This window comes from Diabrotica virgifera, chromosome 1 (assembly GCF_917563875.1).
Source record: "Diabrotica virgifera virgifera chromosome 1, PGI_DIABVI_V3a".
In the NCBI taxonomy this organism is placed as follows: Eukaryota; Metazoa; Arthropoda; class Insecta; order Coleoptera; family Chrysomelidae; genus Diabrotica; species Diabrotica virgifera.
In genome coordinates, this window is record NC_065443.1 from 12,572,925 (window position 1) to 12,600,814 (window position 27,890).

Consider the following 27,890-nt stretch of genomic DNA (forward strand, 5'->3'; position numbering starts at 1 on the left):
CCTATATTGATAAGCTTTACAGAAGATCTGTGCTTGGACCCACAATTTTGAGAATGCAGTTAATTTTTATATTCATATCACTCAATAGGCACATATTTTTGTTTCAGGCACAAATGGTTTATGATCACGAGAAAATGATCAGGGATATATTTGTTGTATATCCAGGTTCTGTACACTATAGCAGAGTTTTAAGGAGATCCAATTTGTTTGCAGCTCTTCCACAAAGATGTGGTGAATACTATATTTTAGGTGATAGTGAATACACATGTTTAAACATTTTTTGACTCCAGTTAAAGACAAGGGTCATTTAACAAGACAGTAAAGAAATTATAATTATTGTTCAAAAATACATATGGGATAGAGCATTGTTTTGGATTTCTCAAACAAAGATTTATAGGCAGCTGTATCACCATCCATTAAGAAATATTAGAGATATAGTCCCATTTATAAGGGCTAGTGCAGTGTTACATAACTTAGCAATTGATGATAATTTGCCCATCAATTGAATGTTGATGCACCTCATCTTCTCATTACCAACAAATATGAAATTGATGCTGTATATAGGTGGTGTTACAAAAAGAAATTCATGCAAGGTTTAAATTTGATTTTGTAATAATTGTGTTTAATAAACTATATTCAGACACTTTCAAATTATTTGCTTTATTAAAACAAACCATCATTTTATAATAACCTATGTATCGATGGCTTTAGTATGAAAACCTCCTATCTTATTTTGAATGAACTGAATTTCACAAGGTAGGGTCACCAGCGACCCCAAAAATATTTTTAAAAATAAACGACATTTCAATATTTTTTAAACTTATTTAGCAAACATAAAGGATTCGATTTCTAATCAGAAATTGTATTGTTACATAACAATAAGCAATACTAATATACAGAGTAAGTCAAAATATAAAAGCACTTATATTTGACATATCGATGGCAGAAAGGCAGGACCTCATAACTGAAAAATTTGTATAAAATGAGTTACTTCGGTTTTCACTTTAGAATAAGTGTATCAGCACCTATTACACATACACTTATTCTAAAGCGAAAAGCTAAGAAACTCATTTTCAGTTATGAGGTCCTGCCTTTCCGCCGTCGATATACTTTATAAGATATCATTGATATAAACAAAGTTAGAAGTTGAATAGTTTATTTTTATATTATTTACAATCTTTACAAATACTAAATTGATGTTCTGCACAGTAAACACAAATATAGCAGCCTTTTCTATCCTCAGGTGGGGTCAAAAATCAGAAATGTGCTGCATTTACGACTAAATGTGAACTTTCATAAAAACATACGTATCATCGGAGTAACTCGCATGTCAAAAAAATTTGAGCGGTGGGGTCACAGGTGACCCCACTTCGTGGTTCTAGGGTTAATAATAATTTTGGATATTGTGAAAAATGAAAGGTAGTTTACTCTTTAATAAAATTCATATTTTTTGACAAACCTAGTATACAACTGAAAATTTTTTATATTTGATGGTTGTTTAAAGGTTTCAAATCATGCAAAGCTTTTATAAAGAATAACTTGTTCCTAAAATTGATAATAAAAAAGTTTTTCATATGGTTCCAACCATGGACGTATAAATAAAGATATATCTTTATTTATACGTCCATGGTTCCAACTTACTGAGACATAAATTTCTTTGCATTTATTTTATTATATTATGATAAGGTTATTAAAAGGCTACAAAGGTAAAAACATGCATTTTAACTTTTGTTCTGTGTCATGGATAACATACAGTCAATATTTCACATAATGTTTTATGTTGTTCATAAAACAACAGCTAACACACTACATATTTACATAATTAACTATTTAGATAGGAAATAAGCCACAATTAAATAAATAATTTTATTAACGTTTCGACACCCAACTCGGATGTCGTTGTCAAAATACAAAATACTACTAAATTAAACAAAAATGTTGTTGGTAAGTAAAAAATTCTTCTAATAATTTATTTAATTTGACTCATTTATATTGGCAATTCAGACATATATTATACATTTTAAAGTAGAAGACTTTAAAATGATATTGCCAATATTTATGAGTTGCGTTCCTGGGACGAATTTACTGAAAGATAGTTCATTCGATTACATGAAATCAACCTCAACTCAAGAATATCCGTCACAAAAAAAAATCATAGCATGTGATCTGTCTTTAAAAAGACAACCAAATGCAACGATGACAGTAAAATTCTCGCGTTAGAGATTCCATAGTAAATCACTTTTTTTGCATTTGGTTGTCTTTTTAAAGACAGATCACATGCTATGATTTTTTTTGTGATGGATATTCTTGAGTTGAGGTTGATTTCATGTAATCGAATGAACTATCTTTCAGTTAAGTCGTCCCAGGAACGCAACTCATAAATATTGGCAATATCATTTTAAAGTCTTCTACTTTAAAATGTATAATATATGTCTGAATTGCCAATATAAATGAGTCAGATTAAATAAATTATTAGAAGAATTTTTTACTTAGCAACATTTTTGTTTAATTTAGTAGTCTTTTGTATTTTGACAACGACACCCGATTTGGACGTCGAAACGTTAATAAAATTATTTTTTTCAATTTAATTGTGGCTTATTTCCCATCTAAATAGTTAATCATAAAAATGCCACAAGAAAATAGCTTCAGAACAATATTTACATAAAGTACAAATAACACAGAACATACATTTTTCCAAACTTATTGAATTAATTTCTAAAATTAATTTGAATTAGCATTTGTTGTAGTCTTCTTCCTGTGAGCAGATCTCTATCACGAATTCTACCTTCTATATTTATTCCATTGACATTTCCATAATCAATATGTATATGATTTTTTTCTTCATCACCTAAACCAATAGGGGGTACATTATGCATACCAATGCACAAATTGTGCAGCACAGTGCATGCATTATTATTTATTTTATTCAGCCATGGTTGGAGTGTAAAATTCTATGCCTCCATTTTAAAATCCCATTGCATCTCTCTATAGGGGATTCAGTTCTTCTGTGATGAATATTTCTTCTAGAGTAGCAGGTAATGCATTTTGGATGGATGTCAACATCAACTGACTTAGAGCATATCCAGAATCACCTTAAAGTAAGAATAATTGCATTGCTACAAAATATTATGTACATTTATGGCCTGAAGACCATGGCAAATAGTTTATGTTAACTCACATTAAAAAAAAGACCTGTGTCTGTTGTTATTAATGTTTCTAATAAATTGGTAGGCTACACTATCATTGAAAATACTTATAACTAAGTATCATGACTGCTAATTAAACGAATTAATTTGTTGAATCGAAAAGATCTGCAAAATGAAACTACTTGAATTGAAAAGGAGTTTTGTACACATAAATCTATGTATTTACATCAAAATGATGCTGTTAGCGTGATTCCTTGGATAAATAATATGTGTAATAAATAAGGTGATGAATCACCTGTAATTTATTACAAATTACAATCGAAAGTAGCAGAAAATAATATGTATAAGAAAGACGATATTGTTCTGATCTTAATGACCCAGTATCAGATTGAATTATTAAAGAAATTTGGTAGAAACCTCATTTGTATAGATTCCACACATAGCACAAACAGTTATGATTTTCTATTAAGTACTCTTGTTGATGAGTATGGAGAAGGTATTCCTGTGCCATACTTAATTTCAAATAAAACGGATAAATTTTTTATGGCCCATTTCTTTTAAATTATTAAAACTGAAACTGGATCTATAACTGCTAAAGTATTTATGTGTGATGATGATGCTGTTTTCTATAATGCTTGGGTAAGTGTAATGGGTTTACCGCTACCTTGCTTATTTTGTGCTTGGCATGTTGATCAAAACTGGCAAAAACAATTAAAAACAGTAAATAATGGCTCTCAATAAGTTAAAGCTGAAGTATATAAATGTTTAAGACTTCTAATGAACAGTACCAGTGAAAATGAATTTAGCAATCTTCTAGAAAATACCCTAAATGAACTTCACAACAATGGCACTACAAAAGAATCTACTATTTATTTTCAACATAACTATGCTAATTGAGTGAAATCATGGGCATATTATTATAGGTATGGATTGGGAATAAATACAAATATGTATTTAGAAGCATTCCATAAAGTCCTAAGCATATTTTTTATTTGGAAGGAAAGAAGGTAAAAAGACTGGATAAAACGACAGATGATCTAATGAAATTTACTAGGGATAAACTGTTTGATCGATTGACAAAAACAATAAAAGGAAAGTCAACTTATCGAATTACCTTAATCAATAAAAGTCAACAAAGTAGCTTTGAAATAAGAGGAAATTACTGGCATTTTTCAAAATTATACAGGGTGTCCCGAAAAGATTGGTCATAAATTATACCACAGATTCTGGGGTCAAAAATAGGTTGATTAAACCTCACTTATCTATATACAATAGTGCACACAAAAAAAGTTACAGCCCTTTGAAGTTACAAACTGAAAATCAATTTTTTTTTCATATATCGAAAGCTCAGGAGATTCTTTATTGAAAATGGACATGTGGCATTCTTATAGCGGCAACATCTTAAAAACATTAAAGTGAAATTTGTGCACCCCATAAAAATATGGGGGTTTTGTTCCCTTAAACCCCCCAAACTTTTGTGTACGTTCCAATTAAATTATTATTGTTGCACTATTAGGTAAACACAATATTTTTAAAACTTTTTTGCTTCCTAGTATTTTTTTTGATAAGCTAGTGTTTATCGAGATATTTTGAATATTTGTTGAATCCGCCACATATTTGTATATGATTAAGTACGATTATAGAGAGCTGTTAATAATCTGAAAATTTATTTATAATTTAGATCATTTGGTATATTTTGAAAAAAAAAGTTACATCTTGATAAAAGGTGACTTATCAAAAAAAGACTAAGAGGCAAAACAGTTGTAATACTGTGTTTATTTAATGGTACCAAAATAATAGTATAATTGGAATGTACACAAAGATTTGGGGGATTAATGGAATAAAACGCCCATAAAATTTTTATGTAAACATCTTAAAAAAGAAGCTGCATCCCGATAAAAACTGGCTTATGTAAAAAATACTAAGAGGCAAAAAAGTTTTAGAAACATTGTTTAACTAATGGTACCAAAATAATGAATTAAATGGAACATACACAAAAGTTTGGGGGGGGGCTTAAGGGAACAAAACCCCCATAAAATGTTTATGGGGTGGACAAATTTCACTACCTATATAATTTTATTTTAAGATGTTCCTGCCATAAGAATGCCCCATGTCCATTTTCAATAAAAAATCTCTAATAATTTTCGATATATTGAAAAAAATCGATTTTCATTTTGTAACTTCAAAGGGCTGTAAATTTTTTTTATGAGCGCATTTTTAGGTACTAAGGTAAGTTAGGTGCAATCAAACTATTTTTGACCCCGGAATGTGTGGTATAATTTATGACCGACCAATCTTTTCTGGACACCCTGTATGATATGACAGAGAAAATTATTCAAGTAAAATTTATAAACCCCAATGCAAATACCTGAGGGATCAGTTCTTATTGTACTATTTTTTATTTGCATAAATTCATTATCACTACTACATTTAGAAGTAAGATAAAATTATTTGCTGATGATATCATTATAATTCATTTTAATAATATCCAGAACAACATAGAAAGTTATTTAAAAACAGTAATTATGGAGGAAGATGATACTTTTTTACCTACATATTTTTAGTAATTAAATAAATGTAGTTAATTAATGGACTAGATCATAAATTGTTACATCCCTTTATTTACAGCGTAAGTTGTGATACAAATTATTAAACTTGAAGGCTAGAAAAAATTTGAAAATTTTGTAGGCATAAACATTTTTGAAAACATGATGTGCTTTATTTAATATCTTACTCATTAAAATAATGGTTAAAAATTCTTGTACCATAAATAAAGTAAATAATCACGTAATATAGAAATAATTAACAAAATGTTACATTTTTCTGAAAATTCATAATTTTTGGTGTTTAATCTTATGATCTTAAAAATCATAAGGAGGAACACATTTTAATTTGTCACTATTACCTGTATTGACTAAGGTTTGCTTAATACAAATTATTCTTTGAATATACGTATAAAGATGTTTTGTTTGCGTCTTTTGATCCCTGAAAAATTAGGCGAAAATAAAAATTATACATTGAAATTGAAATTAAAATTTTTTTCCTTGCATTCTTGGATGAAATGACAATGACATCCGTCAACACGACTGCTTTCATTAATATTTCTTCATTCTACCACATGGCGCTGCCATCGCGTCAAAATATTTGCAAAAATATATCGCTCCCATATCGCTCGGGTAGGCATATTCGAGATATACATAGGATATTCGCGAAGACTCGCCTGCCGTTGGTGAACTGAAAATCAACTGTCATCAATACGCCTAACTTCACGCACAACTATGATATGAGAATTATAAAAAAAATGCATTACAATCCAGATCCCGTAATTTTTTGAGCATTATTAGTGAGTACAAAGACATACATAGTAAATTTGGGTCAATGTCTCCACCAACAAAACTTATATCCTGGGAAAAATCAGGATACGGTCGGGATATGCAGCGCGAATAAATCTGTAATATATATTATAGCTTAGCTCGCCGTGCGTGGCGCGCTTTACAAAGTCAGCGATTTTGGTATGGCTTAGAGCCAGACTACGTCAAGATCGCTTATAAATCGTGCTGGTAATCGCCTTGCAGCGAAACCAAAAACAAAAAAGGAGAAGAAGATAACGCGGTTCATTCAGCGACATCTTTTGCCAAGCTACTAAACAACAAGAATTTTAATTTTTTAGGTTATATTTTTGGATTTCAGGAATGGTTATGTTATTGCACAAATAAAATTAAAATATTTATGTTAATATGGCTCTTGTGTTGTCGAATATAGCGACTAAATCTAACTTAAAAGTTATAGAAGAAAAATTGTTTGCATTAAGGTAGGTAATCGTTTAAAATGTTTGTAATGAGTATCAATCTGAACTACATTATTTATACAATTGATGATCTTTTTTCTCTATTTCAGACATTTTCCCTATATTTCTTTAGATATCTGCATTTTTACGTACAAGATTATTAGTTTAAGGAGTTTAGGATAAATTGAAAATATTATTTTACTTAATTTATTCTTTTCCCTCACATCTCTTGATAGCAGCAAAAAATAATGGTTTTCAACCTTCACTAGGATTCTTGTTATAGAAAGTGTTAGTTATTTTCAGTTTTCTTTATATCATTATATTAATTGTAATGTAAGTCAGTGGGATGTCTTTGCCCAGCTGTCAAACTAATGTAGATGACCTCGATTTTTGACCCTTCGCTTCGTTATCGAATGTATTCCCTTCGTATACTAAACAGATACGAAGCGCATACGTTCGATAACGAAGCGAAGGGTCAAAAATTGAGGTCCTGATTTCCAATAAATAACACATTAAGAACTGTCCCAATAAGTTTGGAATTCCACTATTCTGATACCAGGAATATTGTTTCTCTGTTGTTTAACTGTTTCTGGATATAATGTTTCTGTTTTTTCCTAGTAATAATAATTATGGCACACACACTTAACCCATTCACTACCAAGGGGGTATTCAAGTAACAAGTTTCGTCCTCTTAGACCAGATTGCCATTAGGTGCAATGCAATCCCCGGCTCACAGGTGAGATGCTGGTCTATGGGAAAAATCGATCTGGCTCATACATGAGTTGCTTGGTAGCAAATGTGTTAATATGACAGTCTCTTATGTATGTCTCCTCAGTAGTTCACAGGAATGGTTGATATATGACAATTAAATAACAATTAAACTGGGGATTCTACATGTAGTGCTTTATTAATTTTGTATATTAATGATGACTTTCTTTTCAGTATCTGCAATAGCAATCAAACAAGATGTATGGCTAAACTTAATCCTCCGCCTAGACTAAGAAATCCTACATGGTTTACAAAGAAAATGATATTTGTAAGTATACAAATAAATGTAAAACGTTACTTTTAAACCACTTTTTCTATTGACTACTTGCAACCTTACTTCATGTTCTTGTTACGTTGTGTTTATGATGTGAAAGGTTGTTGAAGTGGCTCATGTTGACTATTTTCCATTTTGTTTTATGTAGACAAGAGATGAAGAAATAACCAAAGAAAATGAGAAGTTTGTCCAAGAAGTAATACAGGATAAGTACAGTAACATAACACCTAAAGGCGAAGTTGCCACAAATATTGAGTGGACACCAGAGCTGCAAAGAACTGGAGTGATAGCCAGAAAGATTGGGGTATATCCTCTTTGGCTAAAGAATGGTAAACCTATACAGACCACGTTACTTCAAGTAAGGAACAAATCTTTTGTTATATAAATTTATGAGGCTGTAATATAATTAATTTTCCTAACCTTATAAAAATTGTAATGCATTTATTTATAGCAAAGTTGTCTTTTAAGGTATTGGATAATCACGTCATCAAAAAAATAGCCCCTGACGAATACGACTCTCCCAGAAAAAGAGTATTAGAAGTTCGCAACAAGAAAGCTTGCTTACTGTTGGGTGCTGAAGGTGTAGATCCTTCTAAGTTTACTAAAGAATACTGTGGTCTCTTCAAAGAGTCTGGGGTCATTCCAAAGCAAGTACTTGCTCGGTTTTTCGTGAGTCCTGATGCAGTGCTACCCTTGGGCACGCTTATCTCAGCCATGCACTTCCAAGTAGGCAATGCCATAGATGTCCGTGGAAAGACGTAAGTAGTTCTGAAAAGATTACATCCCTTATTAAGTCCCGGGTCTAATAAAACGAGAATCTAAACACAACTTTGTCTATAACAAATGTTTCTGCAGAAAGCTGCCAACAAAAAAAATTGGTGTCACCATCTATATAATTTAGTGACCAGAATGTATGCAACAACAAATAGATTTTTGCATGCTGATTCTTAAAAAAATTTTTATAAGAAGAAATCACGAAACAAAAAGCCAATGCTTATTCACACGTTTTTTTACTGAAACATGCATTGACAATGGCTTGCACTTGGAAGGTTTCTCAGCCAGGGAATTCTTTGTCTTCCTATGGATGTTTTACCCTTAATTTTACCTACATTAAGAGCCTTAATATGTCATAATTCGCACCTTTGTGGTAATGTGGCCTAAATATTCCAGTTTTCTTGTTTTGATGTCCTTTATGACCTCGCAATCCTTTTGTAGCCTTCTTAACACTTCTGCATTATTTGTAACTCATCGAATCCATGGTATTTTCAAAATCCTTCTATAGCACCACATCTTAAATGCTTCTATAGCATCTTAAGGTTCTTATCCTCAGCTCCAGAGGAAGGTCTCGATTAACAAAATTTTTTTTCATTTGTATAAATGCTTGTCTTGCAATTTCAATGCGTATCCTGATTTCTCTACCTTGTTCACTGTTTTCATTTACTGAGGTTCCCAGATATTTGTCGTTATTCAGTGTTTCTACTTGTTTTCCTTCGATATCTAGCCTTCCTACGGTATATTGCTTAGAAATAATCATGAACTTGGTTTTGTTAACTTTCATTTATTGTAGTCCATATTTTATACTGACTTGATGTAATCTATTTATTAATCGTTGCAGTGCTTCTAGACTGTCTGCGAAAATAACGGTGTCGTCTATCTTATGTTGTTCAAAATTTTTCCGTTTATTGATATACCCTGTTCTTCCTCTGATATTGCTTCTTTAAAAATAGCTTCGCTGTACAGATTGAATAACAATGGGGACAATACGCAACCCTGTCTAACAACTCTTTTGATTTCTATATTTTCTGTTTCGACATTTTCAATTCTAACTTTGTTTTTATCTCGACTGTCCACATTCTTTTCTTTTAAAAGTTCTACGCTTTTCCTCCATCAGCTTTAGCTCAGCAGAACTTAGATTAGACATCAAGATATAAACAAATTAACGAAGTCAGGGGTTGTGTAATAACATTAGATTATAAATGCACTTTTAAAATTTCCCCCAATACACCCGTTTACACTGTTTGACGCGTAAACCATAAATGAAACTATTGGAAATTTCGTAGATTCAAACGGCTACTTATTTGTAACAGTTTCACTGACACTTCCACCCTTTTGGATTTCGGAAAAACTCACCCCACTAAAAGAAGGTATTTGTGTATGTTTCATTTTGTTTGTATATTAGGGTTGTTAATAACTGCTTACCAGTTAATCTACAACCTCTTATTACAATAGCAGGTACATCCAAAATGATTCAAAGAAATAGCTTTTATTACTTGGGGTAAAAATATGAAATTTTGCATATCGACAGTTAAATACTGTACAAAATTTTCAATTTTTTAGGAGATCGAAAAAACTTCAATGCTTAGTATATATTTTTTCTTTCTGAGTATTTATTTAATTACCTATCATTTTAAAAAAACATGTCAAAATATACTTCTTTTCATGCATCAGGGGTTTTGCCAGAACATTAGGAACTATATTTTTAACCATTGATATATATTCCTAAGTGTCAACTGATAAGGTTAATAGCGTAAGTCACTATTGCTGCTTTTTCTCGATTAGTAGTGTTCCAGACGCTTAACTATGATTCTCTTTGTAGGATTGATCGTGGTTTCCAAGGAGTAATGAAGCGACATGGTTTCAAGGGAATGCCCGCATCTCACGGTGTCACAAAGACCCACAGAAGAGGAGGTAATATAGGTGGAGGTGGAGAGAAAGGAAGAGTGTGGCCTGGAACGAAAATGCCCGGGCATATGGGCAACCGTTTTAGGATAGCTAAAGGCTTGAAGATATTAAGAATAAATACGAGGCACAACGTGCTTTGGGTCACAGGTCAAGCTATACCCGGTGAAACGAATTCTATTTGCTTTATTTATGATTCAAAGTTGCCTTTACGGAAGCCAGAGAAGGCTTTGCCTTTTCCAACGTACTTGGGTGGTGTAGACGATAGTGTTCCCGAAGATATTTACGACGATAGTATCCATAGTTTTAGTGATCCTTCTATTATTTTTAAAGAAAGTAAATAAATGTATATAATAAATATTGCGCTAGTTGATTTGTTAAATAACTGTTTTATTTTTGACATTGGTCCCCTCATTCAAAATTGTTATTACAGTAGCCCTCTGTAATCCGGCGTCCCTGGAATCCCATAATGCATTTACTCAGTGGCGTTACAACTCTTCGTGTGTTTTAGTCGCTCAAACGTTATACAGAATCTGATTGGGTGTTAAAAATCATCTGTCAATATTAGTTCAAATGGATATTATGCATAACCAAATGTTGTGTATATTAGTTTTTATTGTTGTGAGGACAGAGACAAAAAGCAAGTTTATAATTATTGTAGTGACTTTTTAAATAGTTTTTAAAAGCAGCAGATACGTACCTTATTGTAAATGTTTCAGTATTGTAATAAAAAATTACAAATTAAATACCTATTTGGAAAATGTACCTACCTAGCTACTTACCGACCTAGGTAATGCTTTGATTTACCAACAAAAATCTCCATCTAATATATTGCTTTTTTTGTCTATATTTTGTTGTATTTTAATTCCACAAGAATCAAACTTATTTGATTAAACTAAAAGAATAAGCAACTGTCAAGAAATTTTAAAACGTTTAGATGCTATATCTTCCCACTTCATTCACGTGTCTCGGTAGTTAAATTCTGCGTGGGGTGAGTTCAAAATAATCTAACAACCTGATGGACGCAGGTTCAATTCCAAATGCCAATTTTATTTTTTTTTTACTTTGTTTATACATTTTATGATTGTAAGTATATTTATTATATTTTTTTTTTCAGAAAATACGTATTTAGATAAAATTTTCTCAACAATTGTTCAGAAATCATTTCTTTGTTTCATGTTTCAATGTGTTTGCGTGTGATTTATTCTTTTATTTTTTTAATTTTTGGTAGGTATTGTTAAAAATTTTTGGAAAGTAGTATTAAAATTAGTTTAATATTTAAATAAAATATAAATAAACTGTTTAATATTGATTTCGTTGAAATCATATAATAGAAGTATAACTTCTTACGTGCATACAAAGTACACACACATTATTTTTTTTTTTATTATATTACTGTCTGGATATATTTCGTTGAGGTCTTTGTTAGTTCTTTAGTCCCGTTGGGTTAGACGAATAACAGGCCTAACCTTGCATTAGGACCTGCCCCAAATTTTATTTTTCTAATCTTTAGGGGGGTGGGGGTCAATAGTATTGTAAAATTAAAATCTCGACTGAATTCCGCCGTTGCGTTAGCCGCCATCTTGATTTTAAACGAGAACCGATTTTGCCCAATATCTCCGCCATTTTCAACTTTTCGACAAAAAGTATAAGAACTGAAATTGTTTAAAATGCGATTTTCGATAATTTCTATCATTACAATTTTTTCGTGCGGTCGATATGTTCCGAGTTATGGCGGAAAATAGTGACAGTTAGAGCATAATTATTGAATTATCTCGTTTATTATTAGTTCTACGACAAAAATGTACCTATACAAAAATAGAGAAAATTTAATTCTACACAATTTTGATCTCTTTAATTTTTTTGCTAAAATTAATATTTAAGGTAGTACGTATGCGGTAATGGCGCGAGCGTAAGACCTTAATTTTATTAATGCGGGTTTTATCGGTTGAATTTGTCTGTCGATATTATAAGTTTCATGTCAGCTAATATATTTTTATTCTCTCGAAAATGTAGTAAATCGTAATTGCAACAATTTCCGTCCTTGCACTTTTTGTCGAAAAGTTGAAAATGGCGGGGATATTGAACAAAAACAATTGCTATAAAATTAATCAGGTCTTACGCTCGCATCTTTACCTCATACGTACTACCTTAAATATTGATTTTATCAAAAAAAAATGAAAGAGATCAAAATTGTACAAAATTTAATTCTCTTTATTTTTGTATAGGTACAGATTTGTTGTAAAATTAATAATAAACGAGATAATTCAATAATTATGCTTTAACTGTCACTATTTCCCCCCCCCCATAACTCGGAAAATATCGACCACACGAAAAAAATTATAATAAACGAAATTATAGAAAATCGCTTCTTCAACAATTTCAGTTTCTATACTTTTTGCCGAAAAGTTGAAAATGATGGAGATATTGAGCAAAAACGGTTCTCGTTTAAAATCAAGATGGCGGCTAACGCAATGGTGGAATTCAGTGTAGATTTTAAACTTACACTACTATTGACTCCTAAAGATTTGAAGAATAAAATTTGAAGCAGCTCGTAATGCAAGGTCAAATGCTATCCCGACTGGGCTACTATCCTATGTTGTCTTGTTGTTTCATCAAGCACGTGCCCAAAGATCTTCCTTAGGATTTTTCTTTCCCAAACATGTAGTCTCTCTTCGTTTGCCTTGGTTGTTCACGTTTCGCTACCATACATCACTAAAGATCGTATGATTATTGTTTATTTCTTGTGATCCGTTATTGTTGTTTCAAGATACTTGACGCACTCAAAGAAGTCATTTTCCCTGCCTCGAACCTGATGAAAGTCTTCTTCATCCTTAATCTGCTGTTTTCTATTAGATCGATATCGTCTGTAAATTCCAACAGTAAGTTTGGTCCTTCTCGATGGAATACTGTAGTCGGTTTTTCGATTCTTGCACTTCTGATTGTGTTACAATCATAAGCTGAAGAGTTGTGGTGAAAGTACATCTCTCTGTTTTAGTCCATTGTTACATTGTTTATTTCAAACGTCTCCGAGTATTGTTGTTCCTTAAACTCTCACCTTAAATAGTAACCCTTTCATACACACCCGTATCAAATTGACTAGTTTTTTTGGAAAGCCAAGTCTTACATCGTTGTCCACAGTTTAACCCTAAAACTCTTATCAAATGCCTGTTTAAAATCTATGAACATCTCACGAATAATTCCATTATCTGTTTTATTGTGAATATATAGTCGATAGTAGAACAGCCCGGTCTATATCTATGGCATTGTGAATCGCTAACGAATTCTTGTGTGTATGTTTTAGTTCTTTCTAGCAGGATGTTTGTAAGAACTTTGCAGGTGATATAGGAGCGTTATTTCTCGGTAGTCCTTTTTTACTTATAACTTCTATAATAGTGATTCATTTAATGATGTACAACAAATTTACTTCAATAACAACCAATATCTCAGTATATTTATTTTTAAATACTGTGCCAATATTATCAAGACTTTGCTGTTAGTAGGTTTCCGATCGTTGGAGTATTAGTCAGATTCAAATTTTATCTATATTACGGAGTATTACGTAGACACTACCGACATTTACCGACCGGTAACCTCATCTTCTAAAAATGTCTTTATCAAATCTATAATAAGAACAACTCATTCAGATTAAGTAAAAAGAAATCAAAAATAATTGCGTTACTGTTACCCCAATAAAATGTCTTCGGAAAAGAAAGAGTCTGACGCGGTCATAAGAAGGGCAGAAAAAAAGGACATGAAGGCTGTGATGGGTCTAATAAAGGTAAGTACTTATGTACAGATCTGCTTATTAATATAATAATAACAGAACAATATTCGTTTAAAATTTGTTACGATAATATACCGCACTATATTCTATTTATATTAGAATTCAATCAAATTATGTCACATGTGGAACTGTATACTAAACCGCTGGACGGAGGGAAAGAATGGAATGTCCATTTTCTTGATGTCAATAGTAAGGGAGATCCTTGTACCTTAGGACACTTCGCTTCAATCCCACACAACTTAGTAATATTATTAAATAGTTGTAGGTACCTATAATTTGTTTCAGGTTAAGAACGGAACATTGCGCTTATGAAGATCAGTGTTGCCAAACCTCTAGGGCACTGTTGGATACTCGACTGCCGATATACGATTCATTAATTAGTACGGCGTGGCATCGGCGCGCTTCTATCGTCCATAAGAAATACACGGCGCTATCTCCGCAATGTTCCATTCTTAACGTGAAACGCTATATATATAACTACCTAGAAATACTTTTAGGAACTAGCTGCATTTGAAAAATTAGAAAACCAAGTGAAGATAGACCACACCGTGTTAGAAGAGGATGGTTTTGGCGCTGACGGAAGGCCGTATTTTGGTTGTTTGGTAGCAGAACTACCAGATACGGGAAATATCGTGGCATATGCTTTATATTTTTATAGTTACTCTACGTGGGAAGGGAAATCCATATTCCTCGAAGATTTGTATGTTCAGCCGGACTATAGGTGAAGTATATGCACGTTTTTCTGCTTCTTCCAGATCGTAAATCTGTATTTTGGACAAAAATTATGGGGTACGGGATATTCTTATAATGTATGATTGTCAAGCGGCCATAAAATCGTCTGTGATCTGTTCTAAAGTGTCATGGAGATGCTTAGAAAAATTAAATTAACTAAGCAAAGAGAATTGTTACTCGTCTATATATTTCGGAACAAACCGAAGTGGAACAAGACAAAATTTAAGTTTGAAATTCAATTTATTTGACTCGATTTCCACTTCGGAAATCGTTATCAAAACGTTAAATAAATTTCATTTCAAACATAAATTATGCCTAATTCCTAATTAAAAAAGTACATTCTTAAATAATGAATTTATTCCACACTTTAGCATCATACAGTATATAACAACGTATATCTTTGTAGGATACAAGGAATAGGAAAGAAGCTATTTTTAGCCGTGATGAAGACGGCTGTGGATTCGGGATATAAAAGGGTGGATTTCCACGTCTTAGCCTGGAATCCCGCAATTAGTTTTTACAAACGAATGGGAGCAGTCGATCTGTCAGAGAGTGAAGAATGGAAACTGTTCAGAATGGACCACTCGAGTCTAAAGGCGTTGTTCCAATAATTGTGATTTTATAGTTTTCTAATAAAGTTATTTATCTACCGGTATTTTTATTTTCAGAAAAAAGACACTTTTAGAAATGAAAAACGACAAATCCCCTGACGATGACTGAGTAGTGAACGAGGTGATCAAAGAAGGTGGGCTTATCCAGGAGGCTTTGGCCAAATTTAAAATTCTTTTAAGTACTTAAAAAAGCAGACGGAATAATTTATGATCACAAACAGCAGTGCAAAGAATAGAAGATATACATCAGTGAGTGACCTTTTTAACGTTGATTCTTGAGCAGAGACTCTAATAGACAGGGGTCCCAATGTACTGAAATCAGATGTCAGAAAATAAATGCAGCAATCCAAAAATAACAAAGCACCTGAACCAGATCAAATCCCTGCTGAGTTACTTAAACCATTGAACGAGGAAAACATTACCTACTTAACCACTTCTTCTTTTAATAGATCTATGTCCTGTTTCTTCTGTTACAGTCTTTGCTGCGTCTTCGCTTCGTATCCTATCTCTGAGTGTGATAGCTCTTATGGATCTTAGGGTTCTCATCTCTGTTGGTCTCATTATTTGTTTGGTCTTTGTTGTCTCAGCTGCGTGTGTCAGTACGGGTCTAACATGTCATATATATATATATATATATATATATATATATATATATATATAAATGTGGACTTTGCTTTCAGTGTTCCTATACCACTTTCTTTAACAATTTTACAAACCAGGAAAAATACTAGATGATTGGTTGGAGTCATCTTAATAATATTAACAAAGAACAACAGGCCCACCAAATTCAGCGATTTTAGACTAATCAGTTTGATGAGTCACACCCTTAAGATACTTTCACGAATTATAAAAGACCAAGTATTCCTTCTGCGTAAAAGTAGAATGGGTAATAAGCAATTTGGATTTAGAAATGACCTAGCGAACTATATGTATATAGAGAGGCACTTATTTGTATGCGCCTTCTCTTACAAAAAAGTTCTGAATTCCGAAAGAACGTGTATGTTTGTTGCATCAACTTCAAGAAGGCATTAATAATAAATATTACAAACAAACCGACAAATTGGAGGTGTAGAAATATAACATTAGATTGATATAGATAAGAAGAAGACTTTTAGAATATGCGTAGAAAATTAACGCTAAAATAACTGAGCAGATAAAAGCACAAAGGTTTCAAATAAAAGCTTAAATTGGCTTACAAACATTCTCAATATGTATTAAACTGACACAATCAGAGCACGAATGATATACTGGTTGCCTACTTCTGTAAAGTCGAGACCACAGATATCCAAATTAAGTTTATTATTAATACATCTTTAGTTGAGACTATTCTATTTTAAGAATAATTAATTTTATATATTTATTTACCTTCACTATGTTTTTAATTACGTAGCAAAATATAAACAACAAAATTAATTTGATATATTTCCATGACTAAATATTCTGGCGCCATCTACCTGTCTTTCGTGCGACTATTTATTTCGAATGTTTTTTAATAATAAATTCCCTTAACTCGACCTAAACAATAAGAAATATCTGCAAAAAACTCTAAAAATGCAAGTAAACACTGCATAAACAATTGACTATCACATTCGACGAAATTGACCGAGAGTCCCGAAAGTACATGCATTCGACTCTTTCGGGCCATGCTAAATACGAAAAGATTGTACAGATTTCTTGTCGCGTCCTGCCGGCATCTTGGTAACTATTTTATTTAAAATTTGAAAATTAAGTGAATTATTTTAAAAGATGAACATGTATATAGTAAGTAAACATAGTGAAAAGACAATAATGTGCGATTGATTCTTAATTATGGTAAATAAGGCAGTAAATTCAAGGTAAGTGATTCAAATATTTGATTTGATATAGAATTTTTATTGTATCCACTTGAGGTTCTGTACTTGCATGATTGTACAATGTACAGTAACTATACCTACATTAATAATTGTACAGTATAGGTACTTATAGTACGAAAAATTAAAGATTACCCATGAGCGATCATATTAAACACATCTTCTCTATGTTCCAGAAAATAATGAAGTAGTACCAGTACTATAAGAACAGCTTAGTATTTTTAATACAAAAACGTTATTACGTAGGTCAAAATTTTTGACGTAATAGAACTGTCAAAACATTAGAATGTGACTTTTCATTATTGCCATATTTTTATAAACATGACAATAATGAAAAGTCACATTCTAATGTTTTGACAGTTCTCTTACGTCAAAAATTTTGACCTACGTAATAACGTTTTTGTAGTAAAAATACTATATATAAGTATTACATGTAGGTACCTGCATTAGCCAATTTTTTTTTGTGACACGGTGACAGAAAAATACAGCGTGTTTTATATGTTTGTTCATGGGTTTCATTGTTCTTTCATTTTCCCTACTGTAACTATGATAGACAATAGCAATTCACGTACATTATTCTGCACGTGCCATATCAAAAGTATACGACATTCGTGATCATTATCACCATTGCGAAGGCTTCTCGGTCTTCTGCAATAATTGTCCTGCCTTTGATATCCATTCATGTTATCTTCCTACACTTCTAGGCTCTATTTTGCCTTTCAGGATCAATTGTAATATTTTATATCCATTTCGCCTTACTGTATGTGCCAGATAAGACATTTTTCGGCGAACAGTCTTTAGCAGTTCTCTATCTTTGTTGACCCTCCTTAATCTCTTCATTAGTTTTACTTGATGTCCAAGGTATCTTCACCATCCGTCTATGAATCCATATTTTCAATGCTTCAATTCTGTTCAGGATCGATACTTTTAGCGTCCTCACTTCTGCACCATACAGACCTACAAAACATAGCACTTAACCATTCTTAGTCTTAGTTCTAAACTGAGATGATTGTTGCAAAGAAATGACTTCATTTTCATAAAAGAAGTTTTAGTCATTGCTATTCTGCGTCTTACTTCTATGTCTGGATCTAATATAGTTGATCCATTATCACAGTTCTCAAATACACTCACCGGCACAAAATTCTGCCACCCAAAATTTTTTATGTTAAGTTTGACAATTTAGAACTTTATTATTTGTGCTCCGATTTTCAAGATTCTTGCACCAGTTTGTAGGTACATGTATTGATATCGTTTGGTATTATTCCGGTAACAAAAACATTTTGCTTGCATGGCATTATACAGGGATAAATGGAAGCGTTGTGTATTTTCTCCTATGGTGGCTCCTACCTTCTGAGCCACCTTAGATAATTAAGGGTTGGTTACCCCCTACCATAAGGGTTGATGAAATAACTCGTATCACCGTAGATGCATTTATTTTGTAAGTTAGAGTACTAACGGTAAAGAGCTGGTGGTACGTTAGTTCTCAGTAGCTGTGATGTTTTCCCTTTGGGATCTCAAATAATAATGACTTACTGTTCGCGATGGAATTAGAACTAATAATCCGTATTCTCCTGTTTATTGTTTTGGTATATAATGAAAGTAAGATTGTTTTGATTAAAAGCGCTGAGTCGACTAGGTTATAAAAATAATGAATACTATTGTTATTTCAAACCGACCTTGGTCAAACCTAAACTGTTACACCGATATGTGCTAATGTAGGTCGATCGTATTTACTATCAACAAACGTAGTTTGTTTTGCTAAAGACATTTTTAATTATTAAAAGGATTTGTTTTAATAAGAAGATTACTAAGAGATGCCGTGTATCCCAACACACTCCTAACTTTAAAACATTCTGTGGAAAAATGGAAGAGCTGATTTTGTTTCATATTATCCCGGAGGCATCACTAAAATTTTGTTTTTTGAATTATCCGAATATCTCTTCTTGTAAGAGCTGTAACATTTTTTGTAAATAAAAAACCGATTGATTCATAAAATAGAGGTTGGACTGATAAGATTAGAATGGCCCGCATGCAGCCCAGATCTCAATCCTATTGAGCATTTATGAGATGAATTAAAAAACCTATTCGCCGTCCTAGGCCTCCAGAAAATTTGGTACAGTTATGGCCCTGGTAGATGAGGAATATCGAGCTATTCCCCAGGCAAAAGGATAGCACATCTTTATTCGATGCCAGTCGTTGCTGCAAGAAGTGGAAATACCCACTATTTAATTGTTTTGTAGTTAATTTTAGTGCGTTTCGAGTTTCGTTAACTGGTTCGAGTAAACATTGAACAATGTGGGCGACAAAACGCAACCTTGTCTGCTCCTCGTTGTATGGGAATTTCGTCGGTGTAGTTCTCCAAATTTTACGACAACAGTTTGATTCTAGTACACATTTTTAATGACATTTTTCATTAATTTTATATGCTGAACTTTATCGAATGCCTTTTAGATGTCAACGAAGCATGAAAATACATCTTTTTTATAATAAAAACAGAATAAAAATTAGAATTTTTTGGGAAGGATATATTTCTTTATTGTTTAAACAATATTAATATATTTTAAACAGTACAGCCACCCATTAACTATATTAATTAGGTAATTTACATTCTTGCAGAGGGTCCCTTGTTTTTTACGAATGTTGATATTACCTCTGTTATCCCAGAACTTTTGTATTGGGTCTTCTTACTCTTTTTATATCCCCTTTTAGGTATTTCCATAATTCTTTTATTAAAATCATACTCTTACATCTTGTAAAACATATTTCTCTTTTCTTCGAATAATTTTCAATGCTTGTATGTATGACGGATGTACATTTTCAACTTTTTTAAATTCACATCAGCACTGCAGTCCTCAGGGGCCCATGACTTGAAATTTTTTAACTGTCTTTCTCCAGTTTACTCTGTCCAGGGCAGATGTCTTTCAATTTTAAACGCCTGCTCTTTGGCTGTTTCCAGCCAGTTTTTCCGGGGTCTTAAATTTGACTAATGCAAAACATTATATCGTTGGTTTGGAAGAACACTGTTACAAGTCGAAAAGTTCTAATTTTCAGGAGCGACGTTTTAAAATTTTAATGTGCTATTTTTCATTATAATTTTGGTAAGGTAAAAAATAAGAGGTAAAATCTTTTACAATATTAAAGATCCCATTATTATCATTTAAATATAAATCGAAAGACCTTTCTTGTTCTCACCTTTCTACCTGTAAGTTTTTCCCAAAATTTGTTGATGTTACTGTATTACTAGTGTGACCAACTCCAATTCAGTCGAATCCGGGACAATGCTGAAAAAAAAATACCTAAAATCCGGGACTTTTGAATGAAAATCGGGCCATTTGTTATTTTTTTAAATATAGGACTCTAATATCATCATTTTATTGGTTATTTAACATTTTTATGTTGACAATGATATTTTTGATGGTCTTAATCAAATGATACGCTCAAACACCTTCCCGAGCTGCTGTCTCTAAATCAATGCTCGATGAAGCTGTTGGCTTGAAAAATTGAGTCAATTTTTTGCTGCTGGACGCGGAGCAGATACCTCTTCGGTGTTTTTCACTTTTGATGTGACTTAGTATATCCGCTCTACCACTGTGGGCGATCGAAAATTCCGATCCACAAGTATCACACTTCATGTCACTGTTAGAGTTACTTTTTTTTTCAAAAATAGAAATTCTTCTTCCAATATTTTATTGAAAGTGCAATATCGTTTTCTGTTTTTACTTTCGTGTGTTGGTTCCATATTCATATTAACAATAATAATATATTGGAATGAAAAAGTCGGGTCAAAAACAATAATTCCGAGATGGTCACTAATCGATTTTCGGATTCAAACTGATTACTGTACTGACAATAAAATAAATGTTTAGATAAAAAAATCATATTGCAACGCAGCAGATTTGAATTTGGCTCAAAGCATGCAACGGTTTGGAAATTAATCATATTTCGCGAACGAGCTCAAGAGGTTTATCTACTTAAAGTAGTTGACAAAACCGAAAAAAAAGATGCATCAGCAATCATTACATTACATCGTTCGATGCGGCATGCGTGCCTAGGCATGATTCATTGTGACATGAATTATTATTGTTTTTGAATGGTCTTTTCGGAAGACGATAATTAAAAGACAAATAAAAAAAATTCCACAGTTTTCGTTTTCTTTCATAGAACTATTAAAATTTATACCACGATAAAAATTTTTTTTTCGTCTCAACAATTTAATTTGATGTAACTTCTTAGAATAAAAACGAAAATATAGATTTTTACCAAAAAGTTGAAAATTCGGATGGCCCGGAAGCCTTGTCCTGGACGCCGGGACACAACTTCGTAATTCGGGTCATGTCCCGGATTTTTCGGGCTAGTTGGTCACACTATGTATTACTCATAATAATTCTATATAAACGCACATATCCTGTAAGGAATACTTACCTAAGACGAAATGTAACTGTCTTGCATTAAATATTCAACACAAAATCCAAAAAAATACGTTCCTTTTTTAACTTGTAACACTGTTCTCCAAAAAACACGTGGTAACTTCCACAACAACTATATTGCGACGCTCTTCCATAAAATATAATGCATGGGTTTGACAAAGTCAAACTGTTATAAGTCGCCATCTAGCGGTAATTACATGAGTGCAACCTCTGACAATTTTTCCCATAATAAAGTTTAACAGTTAGAGTTGGTTAGAGGGTAAATCTCAAAAATGGCAATTTTTGAGTTGTGACGTTCTTCTTCCAAACCAACGATATACTAACAACTTTTCTCTTTGTTACAGCATCCAGTACTGTCGGGTAGTTATTATCGGTAAAGGTAGGGGTATATTTATATCTGGTGGAGACATGAGATACATAGAAATTTAAATAATATAAAATGAAATACAAAAATTACTATAATATTTTAAGATCAAATATTGAAATATTTAATAAAGGTAGGGACTCCACAGTGTAAGAGTGAGATTTTGAAAAGAGTGAGATATAAGAGTGGATCATTGACAGTTTCTAAGTGGTCAATAAGCGTAACTAATCTACGAGTCTTTCGAGGCTGGGGTAAGTTGTTCAAGGCTGATCCAGGTGCTGCCAAAAAGTTGTCTAAAAGAGGGATTTTGATATGAAGAAAGAAGGGGGACAAAACAAGATCAACGAAGAGGAGCAATATAGAATTGCTAAAGTGTACGAAACTTACATCAACAGCAGCGCAAGTATTGTAAATTGAAGAGGAATCATCAAAATCTCTTCTTTAGACTTCTTGATGGTCAACCAATAGGAACTGTTTGGTGATGGCGTGTATATATGTCAGAATGAGTTGGTCGCCGCCGGGATCAGAAGATGTTCGGAGTGATTCGCAGAATGCAGAGAAGCTCCAGTTTATGACTAATGGATCCTGGCAAAGACCGGAAGAATAGGAGATATAGTTCTACGTAGATTTTTGCTAAAGGTAAGATTTACAGTCTTTTTTACTGTTGTCAAAGTAGTGACGCTTTGATTGGTTTAAAATTTATAGCATCAGCTGTAGGCGTCTACATAAAAAGTGTTTAAATAATTAATAATTTGTATGTTTTGTGTCAAATAGATTTTGTCTAAAGCCATGATCTTTCTCTCACACACATACATACACACTCCACATTTTTGTTCATGTAATTATCTGATTTCAAAGAAATTAAACACAAAATGAAATTAATTTTATTAATAAATTAAAAAAAAACTAAGTTAAACATCTTGTATGAGAACTTTATACAAATCTGTAGAAAAATTTGATACAGGCTACAAAATTGACATATAGTAAAAATACTATATATAAGTATTACATGTAGGTACCTGCATTAGCCAATTTTTTTTTGTGACACGGTGACAGAAAAATACAGCGTGTTTTATATGTTTGTTCATGGGTTTCATTGTTCTTTCATTTTCCCTACTGTAACTATGATAGACAATAGCAATTCACGTACATTATTCTGCACGTGCCATATCAAAAGTATACGACATTCGTGATCATTATCACCATTGCGAAGGCTTCTCGGTCTTCTGCAATAATTGTCCTGCCTTTGATATCCATTCATGTTATCTTCCTACACTTCTAGGCTCTATTTTGCCTTTCAGGATCAATTGTAATATTTTATATCCATTTCGCCTTACTGTATGTGCCAGATAAGACATTTTTCGGCGAACAGTCTTTAGCAGTTCTCTATCTTTGTTGACCCTCCTTAATCTCTTCATTAGTTTTACTTGATGTCCAAGGTATCTTCACCATCCGTCTATGAATCCATATTTTCAATGCTTCAATTCTGTTCAGGATCGATACTTTTAGCGTCCTCACTTCTGCACCATACAGACCTACAAAACATAGCACTTAACCATTCTTAGTCTTAGTTCTAAACTGAGATGATTGTTGCAAAGAAATGACTTCATTTTCATAAAAGAAGTTTTAGTCATTGCTATTCTGCGTCTTACTTCTATGTCTGGATCTAATATAGTTGATCCATTATCACAGTTCTCAAATACACTCACCGGCACAAAATTCTGCCACCCAAAATTTTTTATGTTAAGTTTGACAATTTAGAACTTTATTATTTGTGCTCCGATTTTCAAGATTCTTGCACCAGTTTGTAGGTACATGTATTGATATCGTTTGGTATTATTCCGGTAACAAAAACATTTTGCTTGCATGGCATTATACAGGGATAAATGGAAGCGTTGTGTATTTTCTCCTATGGTGGCTCCTACCTTCTGAGCCACCTTAGATAATTAAGGGTTGGTTACCCCCTACCATAAGGGTTGATGAAATAACTCGTATCACCGTAGATGCATTTATTTTGTAAGTTAGAGTACTAACGGTAAAGAGCTGGTGGTACGTTAGTTCTCAGTAGCTGTGATGTTTTCCCTTTGGGATCTCAAATAATAATGACTTACTGTTCGCGATGGAATTAGAACTAATAATCCGTATTCTCCTGTTTATTGTTTTGGTATATAATGAAAGTAAGATTGTTTTGATTAAAAGCGCTGAGTCGACTAGGTTATAAAAATAATGAATACTATTGTTATTTCAAACCGACCTTGGTCAAACCTAAACTGTTACACCGATATGTGCTAATGTAGGTCGATCGTATTTACTATCAACAAACGTAGTTTGTTTTGCTAAAGACATTTTTAATTATTAAAAGGATTTGTTTTAATAAGAAGATTACTAAGAGATGCCGTGTATCCCAACACACTCCTAACTTTAAAACATTCTGTGGAAAAATGGAAGAGCTGATTTTGTTTCATATTATCCCGGAGGCATCACTAAAATTTTGTTTTTTGAATTATCCGAATATCTCTTCTTGTAAGAGCTGTAACATTTTTTGTAAATAAAAAACCGATTGATTCATAAAATAGAGGTTGGACTGATAAGATTAGAATGGCCCGCATGCAGCCCAGATCTCAATCCTATTGAGCATTTATGAGATGAATTAAAAAACCTATTCGCCGTCCTAGGCCTCCAGAAAATTTGGTACAGTTATGGCCCTGGTAGATGAGGAATATCGAGCTATTCCCCAGGCAAAAGGATAGCACATCTTTATTCGATGCCAGTCGTTGCTGCAAGAAGTGGAAATACCCACTATTTAATTGTTTTGTAGTTAATTTTAGTGCGTTTCGAGTTTCGTTAACTGGTTCGAGTAAACATTGAACAATGTGGGCGACAAAACGCAACCTTGTCTGCTCCTCGTTGTATGGGAATTTCGTCGGTGTAGTTCTCCAAATTTTACGACAACAGTTTGATTCTAGTACACATTTTTAATGACATTTTTCATTAATTTTATATGCTGAACTTTATCGAATGCCTTTTAGATGTCAACGAAGCATGAAAATACATCTTTTTTATAATAAAAACAGAATAAAAATTAGAATTTTTTGGGAAGGATATATTTCTTTATTGTTTAAACAATATTAATATATTTTAAACAGTACAGCCACCCATTAACTATATTAATTAGGTAATTTACATTCTTGCAGAGGGTCCCTTGTTTTTTACGAATGTTGATATTACCTCTGTTATCCCAGAACTTTTGTATTGGGTCTTCTTACTCTTTTTATATCCCCTTTTAGGTATTTCCATAATTCTTTTATTAAAATCATACTCTTACATCTTGTAAAACATATTTCTCTTTTCTTCGAATAATTTTCAATGCTTGTATGTATGACGGATGTACATTTTCAACTTTTTTAAATTCACATCAGCACTGCAGTCCTCAGGGGCCCATGACTTGAAATTTTTTAACTGTCTTTCTCCAGTTTACTCTGTCCAGGGCAGATGTCTTTCAATTTTAAACGCCTGCTCTTTGGCTGTTTCCAGCCAGTTTTTCCGGGGTCTTAAATTTGACTAATGCAAAACATTATATCGTTGGTTTGGAAGAACACTGTTACAAGTCGAAAAGTTCTAATTTTCAGGAGCGACGTTTTAAAATTTTAATGTGCTATTTTTCATTATAATTTTGGTAAGGTAAAAAATAAGAGGTAAAATCTTTTACAATATTAAAGATCCCATTATTATCATTTAAATATAAATCGAAAGACCTTTCTTGTTCTCACCTTTCTACCTGTAAGTTTTTCCCAAAATTTGTTGATGTTACTGTATTACTAGTGTGACCAACTCCAATTCAGTCGAATCCGGGACAATGCTGAAAAAAAAATACCTAAAATCCGGGACTTTTGAATGAAAATCGGGCCATTTGTTATTTTTTTAAATATAGGACTCTAATATCATCATTTTATTGGTTATTTAACATTTTTATGTTGACAATGATATTTTTGATGGTCTTAATCAAATGATACGCTCAAACACCTTCCCGAGCTGCTGTCTCTAAATCAATGCTCGATGAAGCTGTTGGCTTGAAAAATTGAGTCAATTTTTTGCTGCTGGACGCGGAGCAGATACCTCTTCGGTGTTTTTCACTTTTGATGTGACTTAGTATATCCGCTCTACCACTGTGGGCGATCGAAAATTCCGATCCACAAGTATCACACTTCATGTCACTGTTAGAGTTACTTTTTTTTTCAAAAATAGAAATTCTTCTTCCAATATTTTATTGAAAGTGCAATATCGTTTTCTGTTTTTACTTTCGTGTGTTGGTTCCATATTCATATTAACAATAATAATATATTGGAATGAAAAAGTCGGGTCAAAAACAATAATTCCGAGATGGTCACTAATCGATTTTCGGATTCAAACTGATTACTGTACTGACAATAAAATAAATGTTTAGATAAAAAAATCATATTGCAACGCAGCAGATTTGAATTTGGCTCAAAGCATGCAACGGTTTGGAAATTAATCATATTTCGCGAACGAGCTCAAGAGGTTTATCTACTTAAAGTAGTTGACAAAACCGAAAAAAAAGATGCATCAGCAATCATTACATTACATCGTTCGATGCGGCATGCGTGCCTAGGCATGATTCATTGTGACATGAATTATTATTGTTTTTGAATGGTCTTTTCGGAAGACGATAATTAAAAGACAAATAAAAAAAATTCCACAGTTTTCGTTTTCTTTCATAGAACTATTAAAATTTATACCACGATAAAAATTTTTTTTTCGTCTCAACAATTTAATTTGATGTAACTTCTTAGAATAAAAACGAAAATATAGATTTTTACCAAAAAGTTGAAAATTCGGATGGCCCGGAAGCCTTGTCCTGGACGCCGGGACACAACTTCGTAATTCGGGTCATGTCCCGGATTTTTCGGGCTAGTTGGTCACACTATGTATTACTCATAATAATTCTATATAAACGCACATATCCTGTAAGGAATACTTACCTAAGACGAAATGTAACTGTCTTGCATTAAATATTCAACACAAAATCCAAAAAAATACGTTCCTTTTTTAACTTGTAACACTGTTCTCCAAAAAACACGTGGTAACTTCCACAACAACTATATTGCGACGCTCTTCCATAAAATATAATGCATGGGTTTGACAAAGTCAAACTGTTATAAGTCGCCATCTAGCGGTAATTACATGAGTGCAACCTCTGACAATTTTTCCCATAATAAAGTTTAACAGTTAGAGTTGGTTAGAGGGTAAATCTCAAAAATGGCAATTTTTGAGTTGTGACGTTCTTCTTCCAAACCAACGATATACTAACAACTTTTCTCTTTGTTACAGCATCCAGTACTGTCGGGTAGTTATTATCGGTAAAGGTAGGGGTATATTTATATCTGGTGGAGACATGAGATACATAGAAATTTAAATAATATAAAATGAAATACAAAAATTACTAT

At 32.6% G+C, this 27,890-nt stretch overlaps 2 protein-coding genes and 1 long non-coding RNA gene across 3 annotated transcripts; 2 read left to right on the forward strand and 1 right to left on the reverse strand.

Moving 5' to 3' along the window:
• Nucleotides 1-1,139: 1,139 nt before the first annotated feature.
• On the reverse strand, nt 1,140-6,496 carry LOC126887236 (uncharacterized). The gene is made up of 2 exons (XR_007698994.1): nt 6,052-6,496; nt 1,140-3,092 (listed from the first exon to the last, which is right to left on the reverse strand). It is a non-coding gene; the product is annotated as an uncharacterized LOC126887236 (long non-coding RNA).
• Nucleotides 6,497-6,772: 276 nt separating this feature from the next.
• On the forward strand, nt 6,773-11,039 carry LOC114325714 (39S ribosomal protein L3, mitochondrial). Its single transcript, XM_028273881.2, has 5 exons — nt 6,773-6,957; nt 7,876-7,969; nt 8,124-8,333; nt 8,444-8,733; nt 10,572-11,039. Exons 1-5 carry the CDS (start codon nt 6,884-6,886, stop codon nt 10,996-10,998), a joined length of 1,095 nt encoding a protein of 364 aa, XP_028129682.1. The 5' UTR covers nt 6,773-6,883; the 3' UTR covers nt 10,999-11,039.
• A 3,164-nt stretch (nt 11,040-14,203) lies between these two features.
• LOC114325627 (thialysine N-epsilon-acetyltransferase) lies at nt 14,204-15,823 on the forward strand. Its single transcript, XM_028273767.2, has 3 exons — nt 14,204-14,435; nt 14,939-15,162; nt 15,580-15,823. The coding sequence occupies exons 1-3, from the start codon at nt 14,352-14,354 to the stop codon at nt 15,782-15,784; spliced, it is 513 nt and encodes a 170-aa protein (XP_028129568.1). The 5' UTR covers nt 14,204-14,351; the 3' UTR covers nt 15,785-15,823.
• Nucleotides 15,824-27,890: the final 12,067 nt, after the last annotated feature.

Bases quoted from the DNA above. Each gene is read 5' to 3' on its own strand.
- LOC114325714 (XM_028273881.2), top strand. From the start codon at position 6,884: ATGGCTCTTGTGTTGTCGAATATAGCGACTAAATCTAACTTAAAAGTT. The intron at 8,334-8,443 runs GTAAGGAACAAA...TTGTCTTTTAAG, and splicing joins TACAGACCACGTTACTTCAA to GTATTGGATAATCACGTCAT. The intron at 8,734-10,571 runs GTAAGTAGTTCT...TTCTCTTTGTAG, and splicing joins ATAGATGTCCGTGGAAAGAC to GATTGATCGTGGTTTCCAAG.
- LOC114325627 (XM_028273767.2), top strand. From the start codon at position 14,352: ATGTCTTCGGAAAAGAAAGAGTCTGACGCGGTCATAAGAAGGGCAGAA. The intron at 14,436-14,938 runs GTAAGTACTTAT...AAATACTTTTAG, and splicing joins CTGTGATGGGTCTAATAAAG to GAACTAGCTGCATTTGAAAA. The intron at 15,163-15,579 runs GTGAAGTATATG...ATATCTTTGTAG, and splicing joins TATGTTCAGCCGGACTATAG to GATACAAGGAATAGGAAAGA.